This window comes from Gopherus flavomarginatus, chromosome 1 (genome assembly GCF_025201925.1).
Source record: "Gopherus flavomarginatus isolate rGopFla2 chromosome 1, rGopFla2.mat.asm, whole genome shotgun sequence".
NCBI classification, from domain to species: domain Eukaryota; kingdom Metazoa; phylum Chordata; order Testudines; family Testudinidae; genus Gopherus; species Gopherus flavomarginatus.
This window is the reverse complement of record NC_066617.1, coordinates 314,070,901-314,094,999: the sequence shown is the minus strand read 5'-3', so window position 1 is coordinate 314,094,999 and position 24,099 is coordinate 314,070,901. Positions and strand designations below refer to the sequence as shown.

General features: G+C 42.1%; 1 protein-coding gene across 6 annotated transcripts in view; it reads right to left on the bottom strand.

Annotated features, from left to right (window-relative positions):
- FNDC3A (fibronectin type III domain containing 3A) overlaps positions 1–24,099 on the bottom strand; it is a 200,295-nt gene that overhangs the window by 118,375 nt on the left and 57,821 nt on the right. For all 6 annotated transcript variants that reach the window (XM_050947435.1, XM_050947493.1, XM_050947442.1 and 3 more), the window contains one exon: positions 17,524–17,599. In XM_050947435.1, coding sequence (XP_050803392.1) covers positions 17,524–17,599 — 76 coding nt within the window. Of the gene's footprint in view, positions 1–17,523; positions 17,600–24,099 lie in introns of those variants that run through there.

Here is a 24,099-nt window from a genome sequence, read left to right as displayed (position 1 = left end):
AGCATGGCTCCAAGCGGCTGCTCAAGGCATATTGTAAAGACTGCTGGAGTAATATTGCTGTAATGCCAGTATACTGGAATCCAGGACCAAGTGCGCCAATCCTGGCACTGTGTCAGTTTTTAAATGGACAAGGGGACATCCAGTGAACTTGACTCCATAACAGTGGTGGGCACCCAGGTAAACAGACAGGTCAGTAATAGACATCCACGAAGCAGTGTGGCATAGCAGTTGGAGTACAAAGTAGCACACAGCAGCATTGTGTGCCAATGAACAATCGACTGCACTAACAATTCATACTGAACTTCATACACTTTGAAAAAGGACTATAGAGTTTGCAATAAATGCAGCATTAGTGCACTCTAAGGAATTGCATCATGTATATGCAAGGATTTTCAGACTGGACTAACTCAAATTAGTGCAGACTACAGCCCCTTTACAGACAAGCCCTCGGGGGGGGATACTCATCAGATGATTAAACTGAGGAAAAAAGTTTTTCTGCTCAGTAAAAAGGAAGATATGTTATCTTTGTTTAAAAACAATCTCATATAAATGAGATTTAATTATATGATGCCATAAGAAATACTATGAGAGTAAAGTGTTCTCAATGTAACATACCTTAAGTGAAAACACCAAATGAGAATTTTAAAAAATCTGATTGCAACTTTTTTTCATGTGTGCACATGTAAATCAGTTAAGTGCAAGTCCACTGGCATGGTATCTTTGATCTAGATTTAATAAAAAAATCCCAATCACATTCCTATTTGGATCAATTTCACTTCTTAATTTCTATTTTACTTTTGCCTCTTTAGCTCCACAATGAGAAATGTGTTGGGCTGCTTCCTTTCCAGCAGTGGGGTCATAACAAGGATGAAATGGGCTGGACACACAATTGAAAGTATCAGTACTGTAAGACACATGTCAAGGACATAATCATGAAAGTTTGCACGTGCACAGTACGCACACAGTAATGGAATGTATGTGACACAACATTGGTATTTCAGTCATGTGCCCCAAAAGTGCATAGTATGGGGTGGAAGGGATGGGAGGGCAAGGGAGAAGAGCAGACTGGGTGAAGGTAGAGAGAGAAAAGCTAGACAACAGGGTATGTCTACAACAGCAAAGAAATACCCACGGCTGGCCCATGCCAGTTGACTTGGGCTCACAGGGCTTAGGCTGCAGGGCTGTTTCACTGCTGTGTAGACTTCTGGGCTTGGGCTGGAACCGGGCTACAGGACACTGTGGAGTGCCCAGAATTCTAGCCAGCAATGAAACAGCTCTGCAGAATCGAGCCCCGTGACCCCAAGTTGGCTGGCATGGGCCAGCCACGGGTTTTTCTTTGCTATGTAGACATACCCACAGACACTAACAAAAACCGAGTACACTGTAGACACCTAAAGAAAAAATGAGGTGATTGCTTCATATTATATCGAGTAAATACAGAGAATCATAATCTCATGTTAATTTTTATTTTATTTCACAGATTCCTAAAACACCCATCGCCACAATATTGTAATAGCTAGGATGAAGAAATCTGAATTCTGTTTAATTTCTTAGCTTTTAGATCTGTCCATTTATGCTGTAATATTATTAATTATGCACATGCTTAAAACAGAAATCAGTGATTGGAAAATTATTCATTTCTCCTTCCAACATTAATCTATAGCCAACTTATTATTCTTTTAGTGAGAAAGTGGTTTGATAGACTACACATTTCATTTCCTCTCTTAGCCATCTGATTTTAAGATGTTACTAGAAAGACGGATAAAACAGGTATTTTATAAAACCTTTATCCAAAGTTTAATTGTTTAGTTTCTATTTAGAATGTAACAGGGAAACCTACAGTGTGTGTGTACACACACACACACACACACACACACACATACACACACACTCTCTCTCAAGGAGCTGGAAAGGCATAAGAAGGAGTTGTTCACCCTGTGCAGTAACAGTGGTGGATTAGCCACTGGGCCAACAGGGCCTCTGCCCAGAGGCCCCAGCCAATGGGGGCCCTCCCATAAAAATGGGCATCTATGTGCCCCCACCTGCTCCGCCTGGAAGCCCCCACACTCCAACCCTACTCCCCAGCAGGAATGCTGGGTGGAGTGGAGCAAGACCTTGCGCCCTGACCCAGCTCCCCAGTAGGAGCGCCGGGGTGGGGAAAGCCCCTGTCCCCCAACTCAGCTCCCCGGCAGGAGCGCTAGGCGGGTAGGGAAAGCCCTTGTGTCCTGACCCAGCTCTCCAGCAGGATAGCCAGGTGTGGGGGGGAGCGAGGCAAGCCCCCCTACCCCGACCCCATTTCCTCTGCAGGAGCATGGGGAGGAGGGGTGGGGGGACTGCAGGTAGAAGAGGTGGGGAGGGCCCCACCCATGCACTGGCCCAGGGCCACACGGCCCCACACCCTAATCTGCCTCTGGCAGTAACTGTAGTTTTTCAAGATATGGGTTTCTATGGGTGCTCCACTTCAGATGCATATGCTCCTCCTAGCCCTTAATCAGCAATTTCTAGCCAGCAATGTCCTTTCAGTCCGTGCATGCACCCTATGCCTCCTCTTGGCAGACATCGGGGATATATATACACATTTGGAATGCCCATCACTTAATGGTTTAGCATCCTGGCAAGAGAGGCAGCATTTGAAGCCTGGCGAACCAAGCATAACTTGCCAGGAGAAGACAAGTCTCCCGGGGGAAAAGAGAGTGGAAAAACAATCCTCTCACCCAAAACTAATCAGCCATACTAAACACCACACAACAACCTACTATCATAAACTAACACTGAAGAAAAGAGAAAAGGCTGGGTATGCTCTAGACGGATATGCTAATGCTCCATCTTGGGACAAAGCAAAAGAGAAGGGGCTGAGGGTAGTTTTCCCAAGCACCCGTATATAGCCTTGGAGGCATAGGGTGCATGCATGGGCCAAATGGACACTACTAGCTAGAAATCTCTGATCAAGGGCTTTAGAGGTTCATGTGCCCCTGAAGTGGAGCACCCATATGAACACTACTCAAAATAAAAATCAGATTTTCCCCAAAAAAGCAAAAGTTCTGATCAGTTTCCTTCAGAATTCAGAAATGCCTTGTTTCATTAATTTATAACATTCTTAAAAAAATTCTCCATGGGCAGGAGCCCACACATATGAAATGGGAGTCAGAGAAAGGGTTTGTTTTATTTATTTAACTCTGTGGATACTGGACAGGGCTGCGGCTGGGGACTCAAAATTAAACTAACAACGGAAAGAAAGTTACATTTCTAACTATAGCATCATATTACCGTTGCTTCATAATGGATGTAAACTTCCTCACTCTTTCAACTCTTAAAAACACATTTTAATGAATATTTTATTCCTTATTTTAAACTAAATTAAATCAAAGCAAGGTTCCTTATTCTTCTTCTTTACAGAGACTTGCCTTACACTGATATTTTATTCATTTCAAAACATGAAGTATTTATGATCCATTCTAATTTGCACACATTCTCATTTTATGAATACGGCAATTTTCCTTTTGCAGAGCCATATATAACATAGTCTCTCTTATTATGTCAAGTAACATTTAATAGCCCTTAGCTGCAACTTGTAACTGTTATAAAATGTGCTCAGGATGAGTCATCTTCATTCACATACTCTGCAGTGGAAAGAATTCATGAATGGACTATCTGCTGTAATTCACTTCTACAAAGAGAACCCATTCATATATTTTAAACCCAGTTTTATGAATCACTCTAATGTAGCTTATAATTCCACTTTAGAATAAGAAAATTTTGGCTTAAGGAAGGTTTCACAAAAGCCCATAAACACTACTACTATCAAAAATGGCTATATAGATTTATAAGATCTCTTTCCTTTTAAAAAATATACATTTCAGTAGAGCAAACTGACAGACTAAGATAGAAGTCCTGTTACCTAACTAACAAACAAAAAATAAGTTCTCTCTGGAAAGCAGATGCTCATGGGATCGTACTACTAGTCTTTCCCCAATAGTTTGCTGGTTTAAGCTGAGCTCAGATCAGTGGTGACCAGAGGTCATTACTATCTGATGACTGTTTGGTAGTCAAAGTGAGTAATTTTATTTTTTAATAAACATATAGAGAGCTGATCACTAATGTATCTAGGTGCTCATTTTAAAATATGTGTTCTTAAATAAAACTATCTACAATGGGTTGCAACTAAGAACCCATGGCTGTTATCTGCAGAAATGTTAGCAGCCATGCTGTCATTTTTTTAGGAATAAAAAGATGAATATAAAAAACCTGAAGAAAATCTAATAAATATATTTTATTTTGTCTTGAAGCTCATTAGTACTCTGATGGACCATCAAAGGGATTGAATTGTCAAGGTAGGGCCCTTCAGTTAAGACTGTTCTGCTGCCATCCCTGGATATTTCAAACCCAGGAAATGATCACAAGGACCTTTCTTCCAATCTTAACTCCATGAAAAAGGCATTAACTGAAATTACTTCTCACCTAATGTACTTCCACATCATCCAGGGCTTTCCAGATCACCAGCCTAAATTACATTTGGAAACAACCTGGAAGTCATGACAGGGACTTGAGTACAAATGTACTTGCAATACCTTACCCCTCACAAAAAATGGGCAGCACATTTTTCATCAGCTAGTGCTTCAGGGTAAATTCAAGGATATTCCTAAAAACATCTACCCTGACACATCCTTTCGTCTGGTAGGAGATTCACTCAAATTTGTTTTCAAATTTAATTAGAGTGTTTTTAAGTGTTTTTTTTTTACCTTTATCTAGTACAGCATCCCAAGTCATGAGAGCACTCATTTGAAATAAAAACCAACAGCAAAAAATTATGAAGTCTCCCATCTCTTAACGTGCCATGGTCTCTAGATAACACCACAAGAAAATGCAATTAATATTCTAATTATTACATACACAAATAACGTATGGTGACTTCATTAGATGGTGCACTTGAAGTCCAGAATCTGGCCTCTGGAATATCAACAAGGCATTAAGAAACCCAAGAAACTGACACATGGTGATTTTCTAAATCCTCCATGCAATACCACACCCTCTCTATTTCTACTCCATAAGCTCAGCTCCTTCTAGAAAAAAGATAGCGGCTCATTATTGCAGTCTAAGATTGTAAATAGATTAAGAAAATAGCACCCTTGGAGTAGTTAGCATATACTGTTTCAAACAGGTATCAGAGGCCCAAGGAAACAGAGGAAGAGCTTTTGGTATAAAAAGTTGAGTTTAAACAGACTCATGACATTCCTTCTGATCCAGCAAATGCACATGAACTTTTGTCTGAGGGAGGGCCAGGCCCCCACCCTTACTGCATGATTGGAAGGTCTTTGATTTGCCAGGGCCCCACAGCATTGATGGGCGACTGTTGGTATGTTTAATATGTGTGTAGATCTGTTTACTGTTTTCTTGTACTGTTTTCTGTATTCTTTTATCCTTAAATAAATGTATTCTGCTTAAGAAGGCTGTTTGGCTACCGGTAAAGACAATATCATTGTTCTTGGTGAGAACCTAAGAGCAAAAACTGCAGAGCTGCTTGGGATAAACACACTGAAAAAAAGGAGGCTGCAGCTTAAAACCTCAGTCAGAAGGGAAAGGGCTGCAGGTCTCTGCTCAGGCAGGTGAAGTGGAGAGACCCGAGACTGCATTTCTTGAGCAGACCACAGAGGGGAGTTAAAGGGACAATTACCCTGACATTATGACAATTTCCTCCGGCTATCAGAAATCATAAAATATATCCCATAAAACATGATGACAAAAAACACCTGCCGAACCCAGAGAAAGGAGAAAAATTGGCATCATGCTATGTAGAAACCTGCCACTGGATCCGGAATGGAATGGTTTGTAATGATAAATGGCCAAATACTATGTAACACTCTCCTGGATGGTCACACCCTCCTCTACAAGAGGAGGGGTTTGTCTTTTTTTTTTCCTTAGCACACACTTTGGCAACAATTGTACTGCTTGTCATGATAATAAAGTCTCAATGAACTGAGTCGTAACTCCAAGCGGTATACTGGAATGAAATTTGTCCCCCTTTTCCATTAAAGACTTCATATTTAATTGGAGGTGGTTTTATTATGCCAATTGGAGTGTCTTCACCAGATGCGCTACAATGGTGCAGCTGCACCACTGTATCATTTCTAGTGTAGACTGGCCCTTAGTCTAGCTGGACCACATTGCTGATGAGAAAGAATTATGAACTGGGATAAGTAAAACTTTAAAGTTTGATTGTGTATATTTTATAAATTACTAGTCGTTCAGCAGCCATCAATTAATTGGCTTTACCCAATTTCAATTTAATTATACGTCTTATGAAAATAGCCTGGCTGGCACCAGTCAGGTTTGAATCTTTCTGCCCTTGGACAATGCATATGCATTGTCAAAGATTTGCAATTTTTTTCTTTAGCTCTCAACAATTTTCTCCTTTATGTTACGGATCCCTTTCTGTTTACAGGACTTTACTACCAAAAGACAGGTAGCAGTGACGACAAATACTAGCAAACTGCCACATTGATAAGTATCAATCTGGTGTGTATGCTTAGAACACTAAAAGTGCACAAGCATTCTCAAACCTTTTCTTAACGCAACCCCCTTGTATGTTTAAATTTACTTTTATTTCTCTGGCCTTGCAATTAGGTATATTATTTGTAGTGTGCTGAAAGCATTACAAAGCACGAAGCAACAAATCGTATTGACTCATGAGCTTCTGATCTAAGACAAATGATAGAGGACAACACACTCACAGAGTTCTGGGTGATCAGCAGATGAATTTATCACAATTAAGTAAATGGGGTGGTGAATGAAGACACAGGTTGCACAAAAGCATGTTCTGAGGAGAATTTTAACAAAGACAAGGGGAGTGCTTGCTGCATATTGTTAGGAAGGTCATCTTGAGTGCAGGGGTAGCAGGGAAGAAAGTACTCAGCCAGCACATAACTTCCCTCCAGTTGGATTTAGAATGTCTGAATAAATCTCAAGGAGATAGATTTGATGCAGATGATGCTGTTACAAGCATTTGATAAATTATGTGGGCATATAATATATTTATTACATGCTCGCACAATGTATCATGTGGCTATTACTTCCAAATATATGATGGGTGTGTTTGTATGTGCGTGTACATGCATGCACAATTTTTATGAATATAGAGAACATTCCCTCCTTTATACAAAGAACTTCACGGAAAAAGCATAACTGAAAAATTTACAGAGATGACTCATCAGCTTTCATTGCAGGCAGAAAAAAAAGACTACATAAAATGAATGAAGTAGAATACAAAAGAAAACTAACACTAGAAAACAGAAAAAAGTTTTAGCAGGTATTCTGGTGAACTAGGTAGTGAGGAGAGGATAGAAAAGATGCGCTAATGAAGAAAAGGGAAGATGAGTGGAGTTTACTATAAACCATTGACTAAAGAAAGTAAGTGACTCAATAGCTTTTAAGGGCTTGTCTACATGGGGAAGTCAGTGTGCAGCAAGTACATTAACAACTCTGTAGCCACTCCCCATATGGATGCTTATTATGCATGAAGAGGATGCTTGAGTGGTTTAGCTGAATGCACTTCCAAAGTGCATTAAGCTAATAAACACAAAGGCACTCTTAAGTAAGAGTGTCCACACATGGAGTTAGTGCAGAGTAGCTAGTATGCATCAGCTACTGTGGGCTTTTCCCCCATGTAGACAAGCCCTGAGTGAGGGACAAAGGAAAAAATTCTAGATCTGATTTTTGAAACTCTGCCAACTCTTTCAAAGTCTGAATGATGGATAGAAAAAATTGGTATGTCTTGCTGACATCTCAGTATTAAAAGTTCAGATCACTTCTTTAGATTTTCTTTCTTTATTCCAAATTCTTGTTTCAATAATCTACCCTCCATGTCCATGTTTCCCCAAATCAAACCTCCTTAGTATTGTCATATCTTTAACTTTAATGTCACCCAACTGTTGAAAGGATAGGTTTAAAACTTTACCTGGGAGTGCACCTATGAGGCCTACACCTAGGCACAGTGATCAGTCACTACCAAGACTTGGGGGTTTAGAAGCACGTGGGAATCGGCAGTTGGATCCAATCACAAAAGACTGGTATCTATCCAGAGATTGGGATGAGGAGCTTGTGAAAATTGGCAAGGATTAAATCATTTGTTTAACTACTGTTGTTTAACTATTGTTATCACAGATTGCTGTGGCATTTATACAGAGACAATAGTAATATTTTTGCATGTAAACTTGATAGATGACAATTTACCATATGACTGGAACACGTTTAAGGTTATAATGTGTTAGGATATAGATATTCAAGCCTGTCTGGCCTACACTTTAAGAATTTAGGTGTATTCTTATCACTTAGCTAGTTATAGAAGTATAAAAGAAAGAATCAAAATCATTATCTATCTGTGTAAGGGCCTTCTCTCACTGTGACAGTCTGAGGCCCTGTTTAGTCATATTGAAACAAGGCAATCTGGGGCTGTTAGGAAGGTGATCTGATCTATCACCTCCAGAGAAAGGAAAGAGCCTAGAACATGTAAAAGGAAATTTAGTTTGATAGTTTTCTGTCTGGTAAGAACTCACTTATCAATAGACACAGCTGGAAAACCCTTATGTCTGTATAGATGTAGTTGTGAAATCCTCACTTCTGTATTGTTTTGTATGTTTATTTGCATGGTCTCTGTCTGGTTCTGTGATTGTTTCTGTCTACTGTATAATTAATTTTGTTGGGTGTAAACCAATTAAGGTGGTGGGATATAATTGGTTAAATAACCATGTTACAGTATGTTAGGATTGGTTAGTTAAATTTCAGTAAAGTAATTGATTAAGGTATAGTGAAGCAGAACTCAAGTTTTACTATAGAGTCTGCAGTCAATCAGGACATGCGGGAGGAATGGGAACAGGGACTGGGGGTGGGGGAACTGGGATCATGTTTTGCTAAAGGGGGGAATGGGAAGAGGAACAGGGACACAGGCAAGGCTCTGTGATGTCAGAGCTGGGAAGGGGGACACTAAGGAAGGAAACTGGAATCATGCTTGTTGGACGTTCACCCCAATAAACATCGAATTGTTTGCGCCTTTGGACTTCGGGTACTGTTGCTCTCTGTTCATGCGAGAAGGACCAGGGAAGTGAGAGAGTGAAGGAATAAGCCCCCTAACACAGTGCATGAAAATGCAGTATCTGTTCATCTTAGATTCAATCCCCTTATTTAGACTGTTGATAATTTAAGATTACAATAAAAAGATTGAGTTGTTATACTGATGAGTTCAATACCTTGAATAAAAAGAATGAACATTTAGTCTCATGTTCATTATGTTTTATTCACTTTTGCCTGAATATCAAGGTATAAAAGTACTCTGTTCCCCACAGAAATTGTGAAGTAATTACTACACTGACATGTTTCAAATAAATCTCAGAAAACCATGGGTTGCAAGGCTGACCAATTTGTGGTTCAAAAAGGGGAAAAGAATAAACGGTAACATACAAATTTCTGAAAAGGTTTGAATCCTCTTTAGGGTCATGTTAGAATCTTCAATATAAATCTGATTATAACACTATTCTGAAATAATTTAGTTGCTAAACATTCTGCAGAATCACAAAAACTAATAATGAAAGGAAAAATAGTTTTCACTGTCTGTTAATTTACTTCCTTTGAGATTTTTTAACACTCCAGATAGCTAAAATATAATTTCCCCCAGGCAGCAGATGAAGACAGAATAACTAAGTTTTGAGAGTACCATCCTCCCCTTATATAAGGAATTTGTCATCCCACAGTTCTCAGTTAAAACTTTAAAAGCCATACTAGCAAAATATAAATCTAGGAATAATTACAAAACAAACTATTAGCATTAAACAAATTATTTAAAGGACAAGTTCTAGACTTGTATAAAAGCTCTCAAAGAAAGGAAATTAACAGCTAAGGATAATTTTCCGTTTCTCTCTTCAATGTTCTGTACCAGTCCATATGTTTTTCACCTCCCATAGTAGTACAAGAAATCCAACATTCAGGAAGGATTAATATTTTACAGTTGCCTGCATGAGCCACAAAAGCTGCATCCAATTATGTTTGTAGATAGCAACAAATCTAGTTCTTGGCCAAGTTGTACATGAACAAACAGTAGTGGTCTTTCATCTGGGCAATAAGCTCAGGTATTGCAGGCTCATCCTGAAGGTTTGAGAGTTACACTATATGAATGGTGTTTGGAAAAGAGGGGGAAAGGAAGAGGCACCTGTTCTCCTCCCCAGGAAGCCCCTGGGTCTTTTTTATTAGTCAGTGACTGCTCAAACTTCTTTAATTCCTCCAAGACAAGAATTTTCATTGAAGGGAGACAGCTGCCAGTCTGACTTTAGAGTGACTTTTTTTAGACAGGTGATTCGAACCCAAAGAACCTTTTAGCTATCTAAGAATTTATATAGTGATGAATAGTAGTATCTAAATAGGGGGTACCTAATTAATACCCCTAAATCTTTAGAGCTCAGACAGAGGAGACAATAGAACAAAAAGACAACCTGATAATATAGAATGTACCATCACTAAAGAAAGAGACTAAGATAGGATGAGGTCTTGGCAATGTATGACTACTTATTTTTGGCAGCCACAGATCTGCTCAATTATTGCAGCCATCTAATAGATCTTAGACTGCATGGCCTGTGGAGAAGAGCTGAACATTGTCTTTAGAGAAGCTTGCATTTTCCTGTGTAAGAGGACCTTGAGTACTGCTTCAGGTTTCAAGGAGATGCTAGTTCCCTTATCCACTTTGCAAAAAGATGTATCTCCTCTTGGATTCTCTATGAAAATATCTGCATTTTCTCCCCAGATCAGATATAACAACTTTAGCAATATGTGTAGTGCTAATTTTCTTTCAGAGACATATTACTGTCCAACAACTATATCCTTCACAGGTTGGTTATTCTTGAGGGAATTCTGTGCCACTGTGCATGTGCAGAATTTATGTCTCCCACAGATTTCTTTGCTTCTCTGCAGAAAAATGACTTTCTGATGTGGAAGCCACAAAAGCGGTCATGCAGCCTTCTCCAGCAGTATGTTTCAGCTGCCCAGGGCAGCTGGCAGAGAGGTAAATCACTATGGGGCAGGGAGTGGGACTGGGGAATAACCAGCTGGTGGCTTCCAGCTGCTAGTCCTGGGTGGGCTGGGGAGGATGGGACTTCCTCTTCCCCTGCATGGTATCCAGGGCCAGGTCAGACCCACCCCTAGATTTCTCCCCCAGTTGCAGGAAGCTCTGCAAACTCCCTCCCTCCCTGCCTCTTCCTGCACCCATCACTCCTCAGCTGCAGGGCGAGGGATCCATATACAGGAAGCTGCTCCTCCATCCGCCCAACCCCCATGCATCCAGACCCCCTCATACCCAGACCCTCCCACCAAGCCCCCCCCCCCGCACTCAGACACCCCTACCCCAATGAGCCCCACTTCCCTTGCACCTGGACCATCCCGACAAGCCACCTGCACCCGGATCCCCACCCCACGAAGCCCCAACCAGCTGCACCTGGATCCCCACCCAACTGAGCCCCACTCCCCCAGCATCTGGACTCCCCTACTGAGCATGCCAAACCCTGACTCTCTTGCCGAGTTCTTTCCCCCCTCCCCCACCCAGACTCCCTCCTCCTGAGCCCCGGCCACCTTCACCTGGACTCCTCTACAGAGTCCAATTACCATTGCACCCAAAATCCCCTAACAAGCCCTTGTGTATCCAGATCTCCCACTGAGCCACCTGCACCCAGACTGCCCCACACAGAACCCTCTCAACCTACATCTGGATCCCCCCCACACTAAGCCCCTCCACACTTACATCCTGCCTTGCTGAGCCTGCCTGCCCATACCTGGTGCACCTGGCACAGAGGGGAAGGGCCCTGGGGTATTTCTGGGGCAGGTCTGATCCTTATGTTGTGTCAGGGCTGGATGTGGCCTCACCGCTGAGTCCATGTCCTGGGGGGAGCTTTACAGTGATCTCTCACCTCTGTGCAGCCAGTGGCCTGTGCTCCCCACTGCCATGCTTATCTGACAAATAAAATCTGCAGAATTTTGCAGAATGTTAAAATATTTGCACAGAATTTTTATTTTTTTGGCACAGAATGTCCTCAAGAGTAGTTGGTGCACGGAAAGAGCTTAGAGGGCCTTGTAAGAAATAGAAAGTAACAGATCTCAGAAAACTAGTTCTGCTGCTTTTGACCCCTCCACTGTTAGTATCTGGAAAGCAGAAAAACCTTCTCCATCCTTTTTATGCAACTGAGGATCTGAAATCCTGCCCATTCCCTGGATTGCCTCCTGTGATGCTTCCCAAAGGTACCTAGGGTTGTGAGGTACCTTGATGCCATCTGCCCTTAGCGTGAGGAAATCTTATCTGCCCCCACAGGTAAGACAAACAATCCCTGGACCGAGGCAAGCCCCACTGTCCTTCTCTCCAGGTTAGCAATAGGCATACAGCAACCCACAAACATCTCCTTGGAGTGTCCAATGGACACTCTCAGTACTCACAAATTTGCTGCTTCCAAAGAAGGAGTACACCCCAGCTTACCAGTTACTTGTCAGATCACCATCCCACTTAACACACAGCACAAAGATATGTTAATAATGAAAATAAGTAAAAGTTCATTTAACAAAGTATAGAGATGCAAGTGATAGCAATTAGAAATACTGGAAACAAATGGATACAAATAAAAGAAAATCGTAACACATTTCTAGAACCTAGACTTACTTCATGAGATACTTTCATGTGTTACAGAGCAATGCTCGCCCAAAGTCCTTCCAGCCTTTTACACCAAGCTTGGCTGTGAGCCTTTGTTCATAAGACAAATGCTGAGCCTCCCGCTGAACCCCAACTCTCTGCCCAAGCCCTGATCACCCTCCCGCCCTCCGATCCCCTTGATCCCAGCCCAGAGCACCCTCCTGCACCCATGGAGTCAGCGCCTCTGCAAAAAATGCCACTATAGCTAAATAGCAGAGTAAAAGAGGCAGTTAGAGGCAAAAAAGGCATCCTTTAAAAAATGGAAGTCAAATACTTCTGAGGCAAATAGAAGGGAGCATAAACTCTGGCAAGTCAACTGTAAAAGTAAAATTAGGCAGGCCAAAAAGGAATCTGAAGAGCAACTAGAAAAAGACACAAAAATTAACAGCAATTTTTTTAAAGTACATCAGAAGCAGAAAGCCTGCCAAACAATCAGTGGGGCCACTGAACAATCATGATGCTAAAGGAGCACTCAAAGAAAACAAGGCTATTGCAGAGAAACTAAATAAGTCCTTTGCATCTGTCTTCACTGCAGAGGATATGAGGGAGATTTCCACACCTCAACCATTCTTTTTAGGTGACATATCTGAGGAACTGTCCCAGATTGTGTTGTCAGCATAGCAGGTTTTGGAACAAATTAATAAATTAACAGTAATAAATCATCAGGACTAGATGGCATTCACTCAAGAATTCTGAAGGAACTCAGATACGAAATTGCAGAACTACTAAGTGTGGTATGTAATCTATTGCTTAAATCAACCTGTGTACCAGATGAGTGGAGGATAGCAAATGTAACGCCAATTTTTAAAAAAGGCTCCAGAGGGAATTCAGGCAATTACAGGTGGGTAATCCTAACTTTAGTACCAGGCAAAAAAGTCACAACTATAGTAAAGAACAAAATTAACAGACATATAGATTAACATGATATGTTGGGGAAGAGTCAACATGGCTTTTGTAAAGGGAAATCATGCATCACCAATCTATTTGAATTGTCTGAGGGGGTCAACAAGCATGTGGACAAAGGTGATCCAGTTGATATAGTGTACTTGGACTTTCAGAAAGCTTTTGGCAACATCCCACACCAAACACTTTCAAGCAAAATAAATAGTCATGAGATAAGAGGGAAGGTTCTTTCATGGATCAGTAACTGGCTAAAAGATGGGAAATTAAGGATAGACATAAATGGTCAGTTTTCACAAAGGAAAGAGGTAAATAGCAGGGTCCCACAGGGATTGGTACTGGGACCTTTGCTTTTCAACATATTAATAAACTATTTGGGAAAGGTGGTAAACAGCGAGATGAAAAGTTTGCAGATGATACAAAAATTCTCAAGATAGTTAAGACTGCAAAGAATCACAAAGGGATCTCATAAAACTGGGTCATGGCAACAAAATGGCAGCTGAAATTCAATATTGATAAATGCAAAATAATGCACATTGGAAAAAATAATCTCAATTATATATACAAAATGATGAGTTCTAAATTAGCTGTTACTACTAAAGAAAGAAATCTTGGAGTCATCATGGACAGTTATCTGAAAACATCTGCTCAATGAGTAGCGGTCAAAAAAGCTAGCAGAATGTCAGGAAGCAGTAGAAAAGGGATAGATAATAGGACAGAAAATATCATCACGCTATAGTACCAACAAATCCATGGTATGCTCACACCTTGAATACTATGTACAGCGCTGGTCACTCCATCTCAAAAAAGATAGATTAGAAATGGAAAAGCTTCAGAGAAGGGCAACAAAAATGATTAGCAGTATGGAACATTTTCCAGAGGAGGACAGATTACAAAGGGCACTGTTCAGTTTAGAAAAGAGACAACTAAGGGGGGATATGATAAGAGGTCTAAAAATCGTGAATGGTGTGAAGAAAAAGTGTATAAGGAAGTGTTATTTACCCTTTTCATAACACAAAAACTAAGGGTCACCAAATCAAATTAATAGGTAGCAGGTTTACAACAAACATAAGGAAATACTTCTTCACACAGTGCACAGTCAATCTGTGGAACTCATTGTCTGGAGACGTGATGAAGGCCAAAAATATAACTGGGTTCAAAAAGAATTAGATAAGTTCATAGATCGTAGGTCCAGCAATGGCTATTAGCCAAGATGGTCAGGGATGCAACCCTATGCTATGAGTGCTCCTAAACCTCTGGGTGCCAGACGCTGGGACTGGACAACAGGGTATGGATTACTCAATAATTGCCCTTTTCTGTTCATTCCTTCTGAAACATCTGGGACTGGCCACTGTTGCGAGACAGGATACTGAGCTAGATGAACCATTGGCCTGATCCATTATGGCCATTCTTATGTTCTTATAATGTGAGTAAGATTTCATTTCTCCAAAGTGACATTCTACAAGCTAGAACATGCTAACAGTAGGGCTTGAGGCTATTTTTTTTTTTAAAGAAAAAGAATACGGGCCTGGAGGCACAAAAGGAGTTAAGGGCTGTGATGTTCAGCGTCACAACTTCCAAGCACCTAGAAAAATCACTGCAATTCACAAAGCCTGAGTTAGGCACCTAGGCTCCCAATATAATGAACAGGAACACAGAGACACCTAAATGTGTCTACACTGCAAATAAAAACCTGGGGCTGTCCCATGCCAGCTGACTCGGGCTCCCGGGGCTCAGGCAGTTTAATTGCTAGAACCTGAGCTCTGGGATCCTCCCACCTCAGGGTCCCAAAGCTCAGGCTTCAGCCTAAGCCCAGAAGCCTATTATTCAATTAAACAGCCCCTCCGCCTGTGCCCCATGATTCTGAATCAATTGGCATGGGCCAGGTGTGGGTGTTTAATTGTGTGCAGCTTTAGTCTGCGATTCACAAAAATCAGCATGCTGGACAGGGAGCCACCTACTTTAGCCAATGGAAGATGCCGATGAGAGGGGTATTTGCTGAACCCTACTCTCTCACGGAGATTGATGCCTAAATCTAATGCAGGGCAGTGCCTATCTCTGCTTGCGATTCTCAACTGTGACATCTTTTCTGGAGTTATGTGCCTATGCTGATGAAGCTGTTGCATTCTGGATAAAGTCACTGAATAGCCACACTGGATCTAGAGTCTTCCACATCTTGGATGAGTGCTCTAACCACAAAGCTATAGAATCATTCTCATGCTTGTGCTTGCTCGCTCTCTGTCCAAAATTATTTTTTAATTATTTATCTGAAGTGCAACAGCTTCAACAGGAGAGACTGAGGGAGCCCCACATCAGAGTATCCCATAGCTCAATGGTCAGTAATCCCTGCTTAAATTTCTTCTCACCTGCAGGAGGAGGGGCATTTGAATACCCTAACTATTGGAGTAAAAGTTCTGAGGGTGGTCCTCCTCCGCCATCCCCCAAGCTATTTTGTGTGAACTCATCTGCAGGACGTGATCTGGTAGGCATGCTCAGAGATTGTCTACTGGATCAGACTTGCACCCAACTCTGGCCTGGTCTACACTAGGAAATTAGGTTGATACAATTGCGTCACTCAAGGGTGTGAAAAGTCCACACCCTTGAATAATGCAGTTAAATTGACCTACCTGCCCCCTCTGCTCCCTCAGAGACAGTAGAAGGTAAATGGGAGAATTCTCCCATCAACCTAGCTACCGTTTCTCAGGGAGGTAGAGGACCTACATTGATGGGACACCCCTTCCCTTCAGCATAGGTAGTGTCTTCACTGAAGCGCGACAGCAGTGCTGCTGTAGCGCTTTAAGTGAAGACAAGCCCTTAGGCTTGCTTAAGCCCTTAGGCCTACCTAGCTTCCTCCAGGTTGTGAATCACTCTGGGGGTTAGGCAGGAGATAGGCATTCGGCGGTGGCCTAAGGGAAGCAGCAGTGTGCATGCACAGAGGCAGAAACATAGGTGCCTGGGAAACTTTTACTGCAAAAACATAGGTGCCTACAAAGTTTAGTGGGAGTTTTGTGCCTCACAGTGGTCCTGAAACTGGGACTTATGTGCCTAAAACAAGACTTAGGCACCTAAATTCTTTTGTTCATCCAAGCCTAGGCACCTAAATTCTTTTGTTCATCCAGGCCTATGTTTCTACCATGATAGCAGTTCTCTGAAAGTAAAGAGTAAGTGCCTCTAAGAATGCATGAAGTTTACAGATTCATGTCCTGTTAGTGCCAACTTTTTAAGTAGTACAGTACTATACCACACCTGCATTGGTGAGTACAGGGAGACCAGGAGCACAGAGGCCAGTCTAATGCCAGAAGCACTGCTACTTTCACAACTGGTGCCTATACAGTCATGGACTGCTGTGATAGTCACTGCTTCCTGGGCCTGCAGCTATTATAGTGGGAACCGTTTAATACTCTCCACAAGCGGAATGAAGAGTTCATTTTTTTAAAAAAGTTCACTGCTACATTTCCTACTCTATCTTAAAAATTCCTAAGATTAATTTTACAGTTACCTTCAAATGACTGCCAAACAAACCGTTTCCAGAGTCAGTAAGTAATTTTCAAAAACTGAATTACAGCTTTAAATTCTAAAATTGAGATGTGCATTTAATAAATAAGCAAAACCATAATTGTTCCTATAGTACTTCTTCATCTGCACTGTAGACTTTACAATAATTTCCTTTGCAGAATCTAATTTCATGATACATGTAAAAATGCACTGGTTATGGTTATGACAGTGAAAAGGAAAAAAATCTATACACTAGCATTAACTGGAATCTTCTATAAAACTATTTAAAAATCATATCCTCCTCAATCCTCTTCCTACAACTTCAAAAACCACACATTTACACAATGAAAGAATTTCTTGCAATATCTTTTGTTTATATTGAAATTAATGAGACTATCACGGAAATACATTAACTTTACCTGTAATGCACTGAAACTGCCCATCTTCTCTTCTTATTGTAAAAGCCTCCCCTGGATTAACTTGCACCAGTATAACCTTAAAAATAAAAAGGTGTTTGAAACTGTTACATAGGAATGAGTCACATAACCCAGCGTACCCAACAGGCCATCTTTCTTCCATTTAATGTATACATTCCTTTCCATAGCACGCTGCTTGCTACCTTCTTCCTGGACAGAAATGAATTAAGTTAACATAAAGGTACACACATGACGTAAATATAAATCTTTATGTAAAACATTTTGAAAGTTCAAAGATTAAACCAACAAATGGTTGAGACAATAACTTTATATAATTTACTTTCTGGATTGCTGGCGAAATTTAAAGAGGTACTTCATTTTATATTATTCCAACAACAAATATGACCTATTAACTTGGACATTAATCAAAACATTATAGATAGCTTCATAAAGAAGGCCTATAATTCCTAATATTTGAATATTAATCATAACTGCTTGGCAAATAGCTCTCAGCATGAGGGAAATATTGTGCAATTTCTTTCCTTTCACAGTACTAGTATGTTTGTACTTTCATTAATAGATAAAGCATTACATAAATAATGACAGAATAAGACCACCAGATGTGCAGCTTCAAACACTGTATGTATATTTTTAATCATGGAAATCTGTTTATCCTCCTAATGTTGCAGAACCAACTTGCTTTTCTATCAATTGTACATTACTTGATAACTGAAATAAACAGAGGAAGACTGATCTGTACCAAAACCAGAAATCTGTAACCTCTTCAGCCTTTTGTGTTTTAATTATTAGCCTGCCTTTCTGTGTGGGAAAAGGCTTTATAATCACTAAAAGAACCTAATTATAATTAAAAACAAACAAAAAAAGAACAGAGTCAGTATCCTCCAAGTTTCCCAACTTGGACAGAATCTTTGTCTTGTTCAGTCTAGTTCAGACATTTGGGTCTGTCCAAACATGGTATATGTCCTTTGTCTCATGTAAACTACAATGCAATATATCTTAATACATATCATCCACCAGTGTCCTGAACATTAAAAATTAACATGCTAAGGAAAATAAATTGGATTTGTGCTTTTTTATGGTGTCCTAAATAAACAAAAATTTGAAGTGTCTCCCCCACTCCCCTCCGTGCCTGTTTATTCACTTTAGGAATAATAAACTACAATTTCCTGTGTTGCTGGAGGACACCTTGGAGGACCAGAAACTGGAGAAATAACTTTCTTAGCCTTCCATTGAAGAGGCAACAGTACTGAAACTTTCACAAAGATCTCAACTCCCAACTGTTTGCTGGGCGTTTAAATTAAGGGGTGAATAAACTGAAATCCTTCCCTGCACAATTGCTAAAGGCTCACATTCTTGGTACTTAACAATTCATAATCTTGACAGTTCTCAAGCAGGGCAGAGTATTCCAAATAAAATAAAGTCTGACTTTCTAACTTAAACTAAGAAAAAAGTATTTAAAAACAATTAATAATCCTCCTCTTCCAAAAAACTCCAAAAGAAAACACAATTCAGGCCACCTTTTTAATACTTCATTGAGAGGAAAGAGTGTGGGAAGAGACAAAAGCATTTCCTTTCCCTCGTTTTGCTGATTACCATTACAAATTAAATAAACAAACAAAATAAAATAAAAATAAAAATCACAGTTTTTAATCTCGATTTAATAGTGACTTGATGGGAGTCACTAGATACTCAGCATTCAAAGTCAGGCCACTGATTTCAGTGCCTAAATACTGATTTGGCGTAACTTTAAGTATCTGTTTTTTTAAAAAATCCAAGTTCATATTTTCACACACTGTACAACTCTCCATTTGTTACCGGTGTTACTTGCCTTTGAAAAACTCCCAGACTGCTGGAACCAAATGGCTACGTTTGTTTTTTTAAAAAGTGAATGCCATTTTATCAATGTGTGATACATTAAATCTATGAATGTTTTATATAAAATATACAAATGAAAACAGCACACTGTATTCTAGAATTTTTTTCATGAATGTCTCTGACCTATTTTATATTTGAGATGGAGAGCCAAATTCTGCTCTCAGTTAAGTTTATGGAATTATTCCAAATTTATATATATTCAAAAGAGCAGAATTTGGCCTGGAGTGTACAGGTCCGGCATTTAAGTGCCAATTCCATAGAAAAACCTTGTGTATGTTGCTACACTAGTACAAAAAAAAAGTGACAAGTAGAAGGAAATCCACTAAAGAGTTCATGGTGATCTACAACAACTGACATATGCAATCAGGGTAAATAATTATTCTCTCCACTAAATTTTTTGCATTGTTAGTTTATAGATTTTAAAATTGTTATTTCAGGGCTTTTCTAAAAACTGCCTAGACATATGTTTATAAACCCTTTGAATTCCATGGTTTATTTTATTTCATCCTAGTGAAGTCTTAGCCTAGAGGTGGGCAAACTACGGCCCATGGGCCACATCTGGCCTGGCGGACCCTCCTGCCTGGCTCCTGAGCTCCTGGCCCGGGAGGCTAGCCCCCGGCCCCTCCCCTGCTGTTCCTCCTCCCCCGCAGTCTCAGCTCGGTGGCGGGGCTGCAAGCTCTTGTCAGGCTGTAGTTCTGCAGCTGTGCTGCTCGACCTGGTACTCTGTGCCGCGCAGTGGCATGGCTGGTTCCTGTCTTGGTGCTCTGGGCAGCACGGCTGAAGTGCCGCCAGCCGCTGGTGCTCCAAGCAGCACGGTAAGGGGGCAGGAAGCATGGGCGGTTGGATAGAGGGCAGGGGAGTCGTGGCCAGGGTGTGGGGGTGTAGATGGGGTCAGGGTGGTCAGAGGGTGGGGAACAGGGTAGTTGAATGGGGGCAGGGGTCCCGGGGGGGGCAATCAGGAAGGAGAAGGGAGGTTGGATGGGGTAGCAGGGGGCAGTCAGGGGCAGGGGTTCCAGGGGCAGTGAGGGGACAGGAAGAAGGGGTGGTTGGATGGGGCAGGGGTCCCAGGGGGAAGTCAGGAAGGAGGGGGGCTTGGATAGAGTGGCAGGGGCAGCGAGGGGACAGGGAGGGAGGGATGGATGGGGCAGGGTCCTGGGGGAGGGGCATCAGGGGACAGGGAACAGGGGGGTGGGATGAGGCAGGAGTCCCAGGGGAGTCATCAGGGGGTGAGAAGCAGGGGGGGAGTTGGATGGGAGGGGCAGGCCACGCTTCCCCTAACCAGCCCTCCATACAATTTTTGCCCACCCAGGGCCACCTGGCGGGGGGGGAAGTGGAGCAAGCCCTGGCTCAGCGGCAATCTGGGTCTTCAGTGGCAGGGGGCCCTTCAGTGCTGCTAAAGACGCGGAGTGACTGAAGGGCCCCCCGCTGCCGAAATGCCGCCGAAGACCCGGATTGCTCCTCCACTTTGCCCCAGGCCCCCTGAATCCTCTGGGCGACCCTGTGGCCACTCCTGTCTTAGCCTCTCTACTTCATTCTCACTCCCACCCCTTAACCTTTCCAACTGCCTCTGACACTATTTTTCATTCTTTGTATAGTCCATTCACCCTCAGCTTTTGTGATAATACTATCTTTGCCTCGTTCTCCACTCTCCTGCTAACCCTGTGACCACTCTTCAATGGCTGCTTTTCTGTCTCACTTTTCCAGTGTATAGGGATTACCAAAGAAGATTATGTTCTTGGGATACTTTTTTCCTTCTATGCTTTATCATTAGATAACCATATCTGCTCATTTGGAGTTAACTACATCTCTATACAGATTACATTAAAAAGCACAAACCAAAAACTAAGGTAAAAGAAAGTTATTGAAGTTGCAAGTCAAGAACTCAAAAGCTTGGAAAAGCCACATTTACAGTTGACTGTGCAACCTTAATTCTGCCCCTCTGCATGGAAATATGCTCTGAGTGAGGGAGGAGTATTATGGAAAAATAGCATGTTATCAAAGAACATCATAATGCAGAAGGAGGCTGAATTAAGGTTGCAAGGATAACAATGAATCTGGCATTTCCTAACTTCTGAGTACTTGATTTTGTAATCTAAGTAGCGTTCTTTTAACAGTGTTTTTGTTGTTGTTGTTTTTTTGGATGTAATACCCTAGGGTTTTTTCTTTCCTAAAAGGAGAAAGGTAAAAACAAATTCTACTATGTGCAACTATATCCCTCCTTCAGCACCACCCTCCTTTGGACCCGGAATCTTCAGCATAACTGTATAGACTTCTGCTACTTGAGCTAAAGGACTAACAACATTAGCAGGTATCATGGGAACATTGTTTTCTCAGATTGGGAAATGAGGTGCTGGGTCTAGTTAGTGATTGGAGTGGGGGAATTTAGCTTAGTCTGGCTCTCTCTCCTCTAGCAATGGCAGTTGGGTGAGCTCTGAACTAGCTAGCGGTCTACATTGCAATTTTTTAACCCCACAGTCTGAGTCAGATGACATGGGCCGTCAGCGGTTGTTTTACTGCAGCGTAGACATACCCTAATGGTACATCTACACAGTAGCTGGGAAGAGTAATTCTGGGCTCAGGTAGATGTACATGTACTAGCTCTGCTTGAGCTAGAGCCTAAAAACACCAATGGTGCCACAGATTAAAAAACATTTTAATACCCAACAAATATTTGAAATGTTTTTTCTGACATTCATAAGTTTAATTTGTGATCCATTTGCTATCATGTCAAGAAACATAAACTGTAACTAAGTGATAAATGCCAGTTTCCTAACAAGACCGAATCATATCACATATTAAAAAGTTCACTAGGTTTTTACTGAAAAAAAAATGGTTACTAACTTTTCTGTAACTGTTGTTGTTCGAGTTGTGCTGCTCATATCCATTCCCTTGTAGACGTGTGCATGCCACGTTCACTGTAGCCGGAAGGTTTTTCCCTCAGTGGTATTCGTTGGGCCGGCTCTAATGTCCCCAGAGTCAAACTCCCATGGCGCTATATATACGGGCCTGCTGCCCCACTGCTCCCTCAATTCCTTCTTGCCAGCAACTCTGACAGAGAGGTAGGAGGGCAGGTTTTGGAATGGACATGAGAAACACATCTCAAAGAACAACAGATGCACAAGGTTACTAACCGTTTTTTCTTCTTCGAGTGCTTGCTCATGTCCATTCCCACGTTGGTGACTCCCAATCAGATGCAGGAAGTGGGTTCAGAGTTCAATGACAAGCAGACTGTAACCCTGCTCTGCAAATCCAGAATCATCCTTAGCCTGCTGCGAGATGGCGTAGGGTGTTGCGAAGGTGTGGACTGAAGACTACGTTTCCACCCTACAGATATCCTGGATGTGAACATGTGCCACAAATGTGGCTGAAGACGCTTGCACTCTTGTGGAAAGTGCCTTCAGTGCCAGAGCAGAGACTTTTGCCTTGTCATAGCACATGCAAATAGGAGAAGTACAGAGCACGTTGGCGAAAATGGACCTTCCGCGCACCCCGGGTGAAAAACCGAGATAGCCATCAGGTGTACTTTAATCAGAGACACCCACGTCCCTTGCCGCTTCAGATGTAGCAAATATTCCAGAATACATGGTATTGATGCTCAGATGGGTGAGACCCCTTTCTGTACTGACCAGATTGAGAACCTTTTCCATTTTGCATGGTAAGTGGCCCTGGTGGATGGCTTTCTGCTGCCTAACACAACCTCTTGAACCACCCCCGAGCACATTCATTCCAAAGGATTCAGCCATGGACTTCCAGGCTGTGAGATAGAGGGATTCGAAGTTTAGATGATGTAGGCATCCATAATCCTGAGAGATTAGCTCTAGAAACACAGGTAGGGTGATTTCTATTACCACCAAGAGCTCCAGGAGAGTGGTGAGCCAGTGCTGACAGGCCGGTGATATCAGAGGTTGCCAACTCCTGATATAGAACATTGCTGTCATGTTGTTTGTAATTGTTGCATCATTGCCGGCTTCCCTTTCAATGGCACCTGCGGTCTCGGTGCTGTAGCCACTCTTGCCTCCAGTGCCGAATCGCACCTGGTTGGTGATGGCAGTACCAACAGGGATATTAAGTCCCGTGCTGCCTGGAACACCTCATGGCATTGATGGAAGCTCCAGTCTTGCACTGCTGTGGCTCTCCCTCGAAGGAGAGTTCAATGGCACTGTATTTGATGGCCCCCTCACTGGGGCTGGAGTCAATAGTACCAAACTGGCAGCTTTCGAGCCTGAGTGGCCTTGCATGGGTCTCACTCTGCCAGTTTCCTTATGACTGGTGGGCTTCGGAGTAGGGGAGCTTACCTTGTCCATTTTGCGTTGTTTCTTTTGCGGCATCAATTAATGTGATCAGTGCCATGTGAGCAGACCTCTTCTGCATGGGCAAACTTTGGTGGGGTCGGGAGTCCCAGGATGCAGATGGGGAGTCCCTCCTTGGTGCCAGAGAGGCCAGGCTGTGATGCCTCTCTCTTAAAGAAGCTGGCGTGCTTCTTATGGAGGCAGAGGTTCTCGGTGCCGAGTCGGCATGACTTGGCTCCGAGGGAGGGCAAAGAGCCGCCTCCATCAGAAGGAACTTGAGTCTCTGGTCTCCTTCTTTCTGGGTCTGGGGTTTGAAACCTTTACAAATCCTGCAGCAGTCACACAGATGAGATTCACCCAAGCCGAGGCGGCATTGCTAATGGGCATAGGCTCA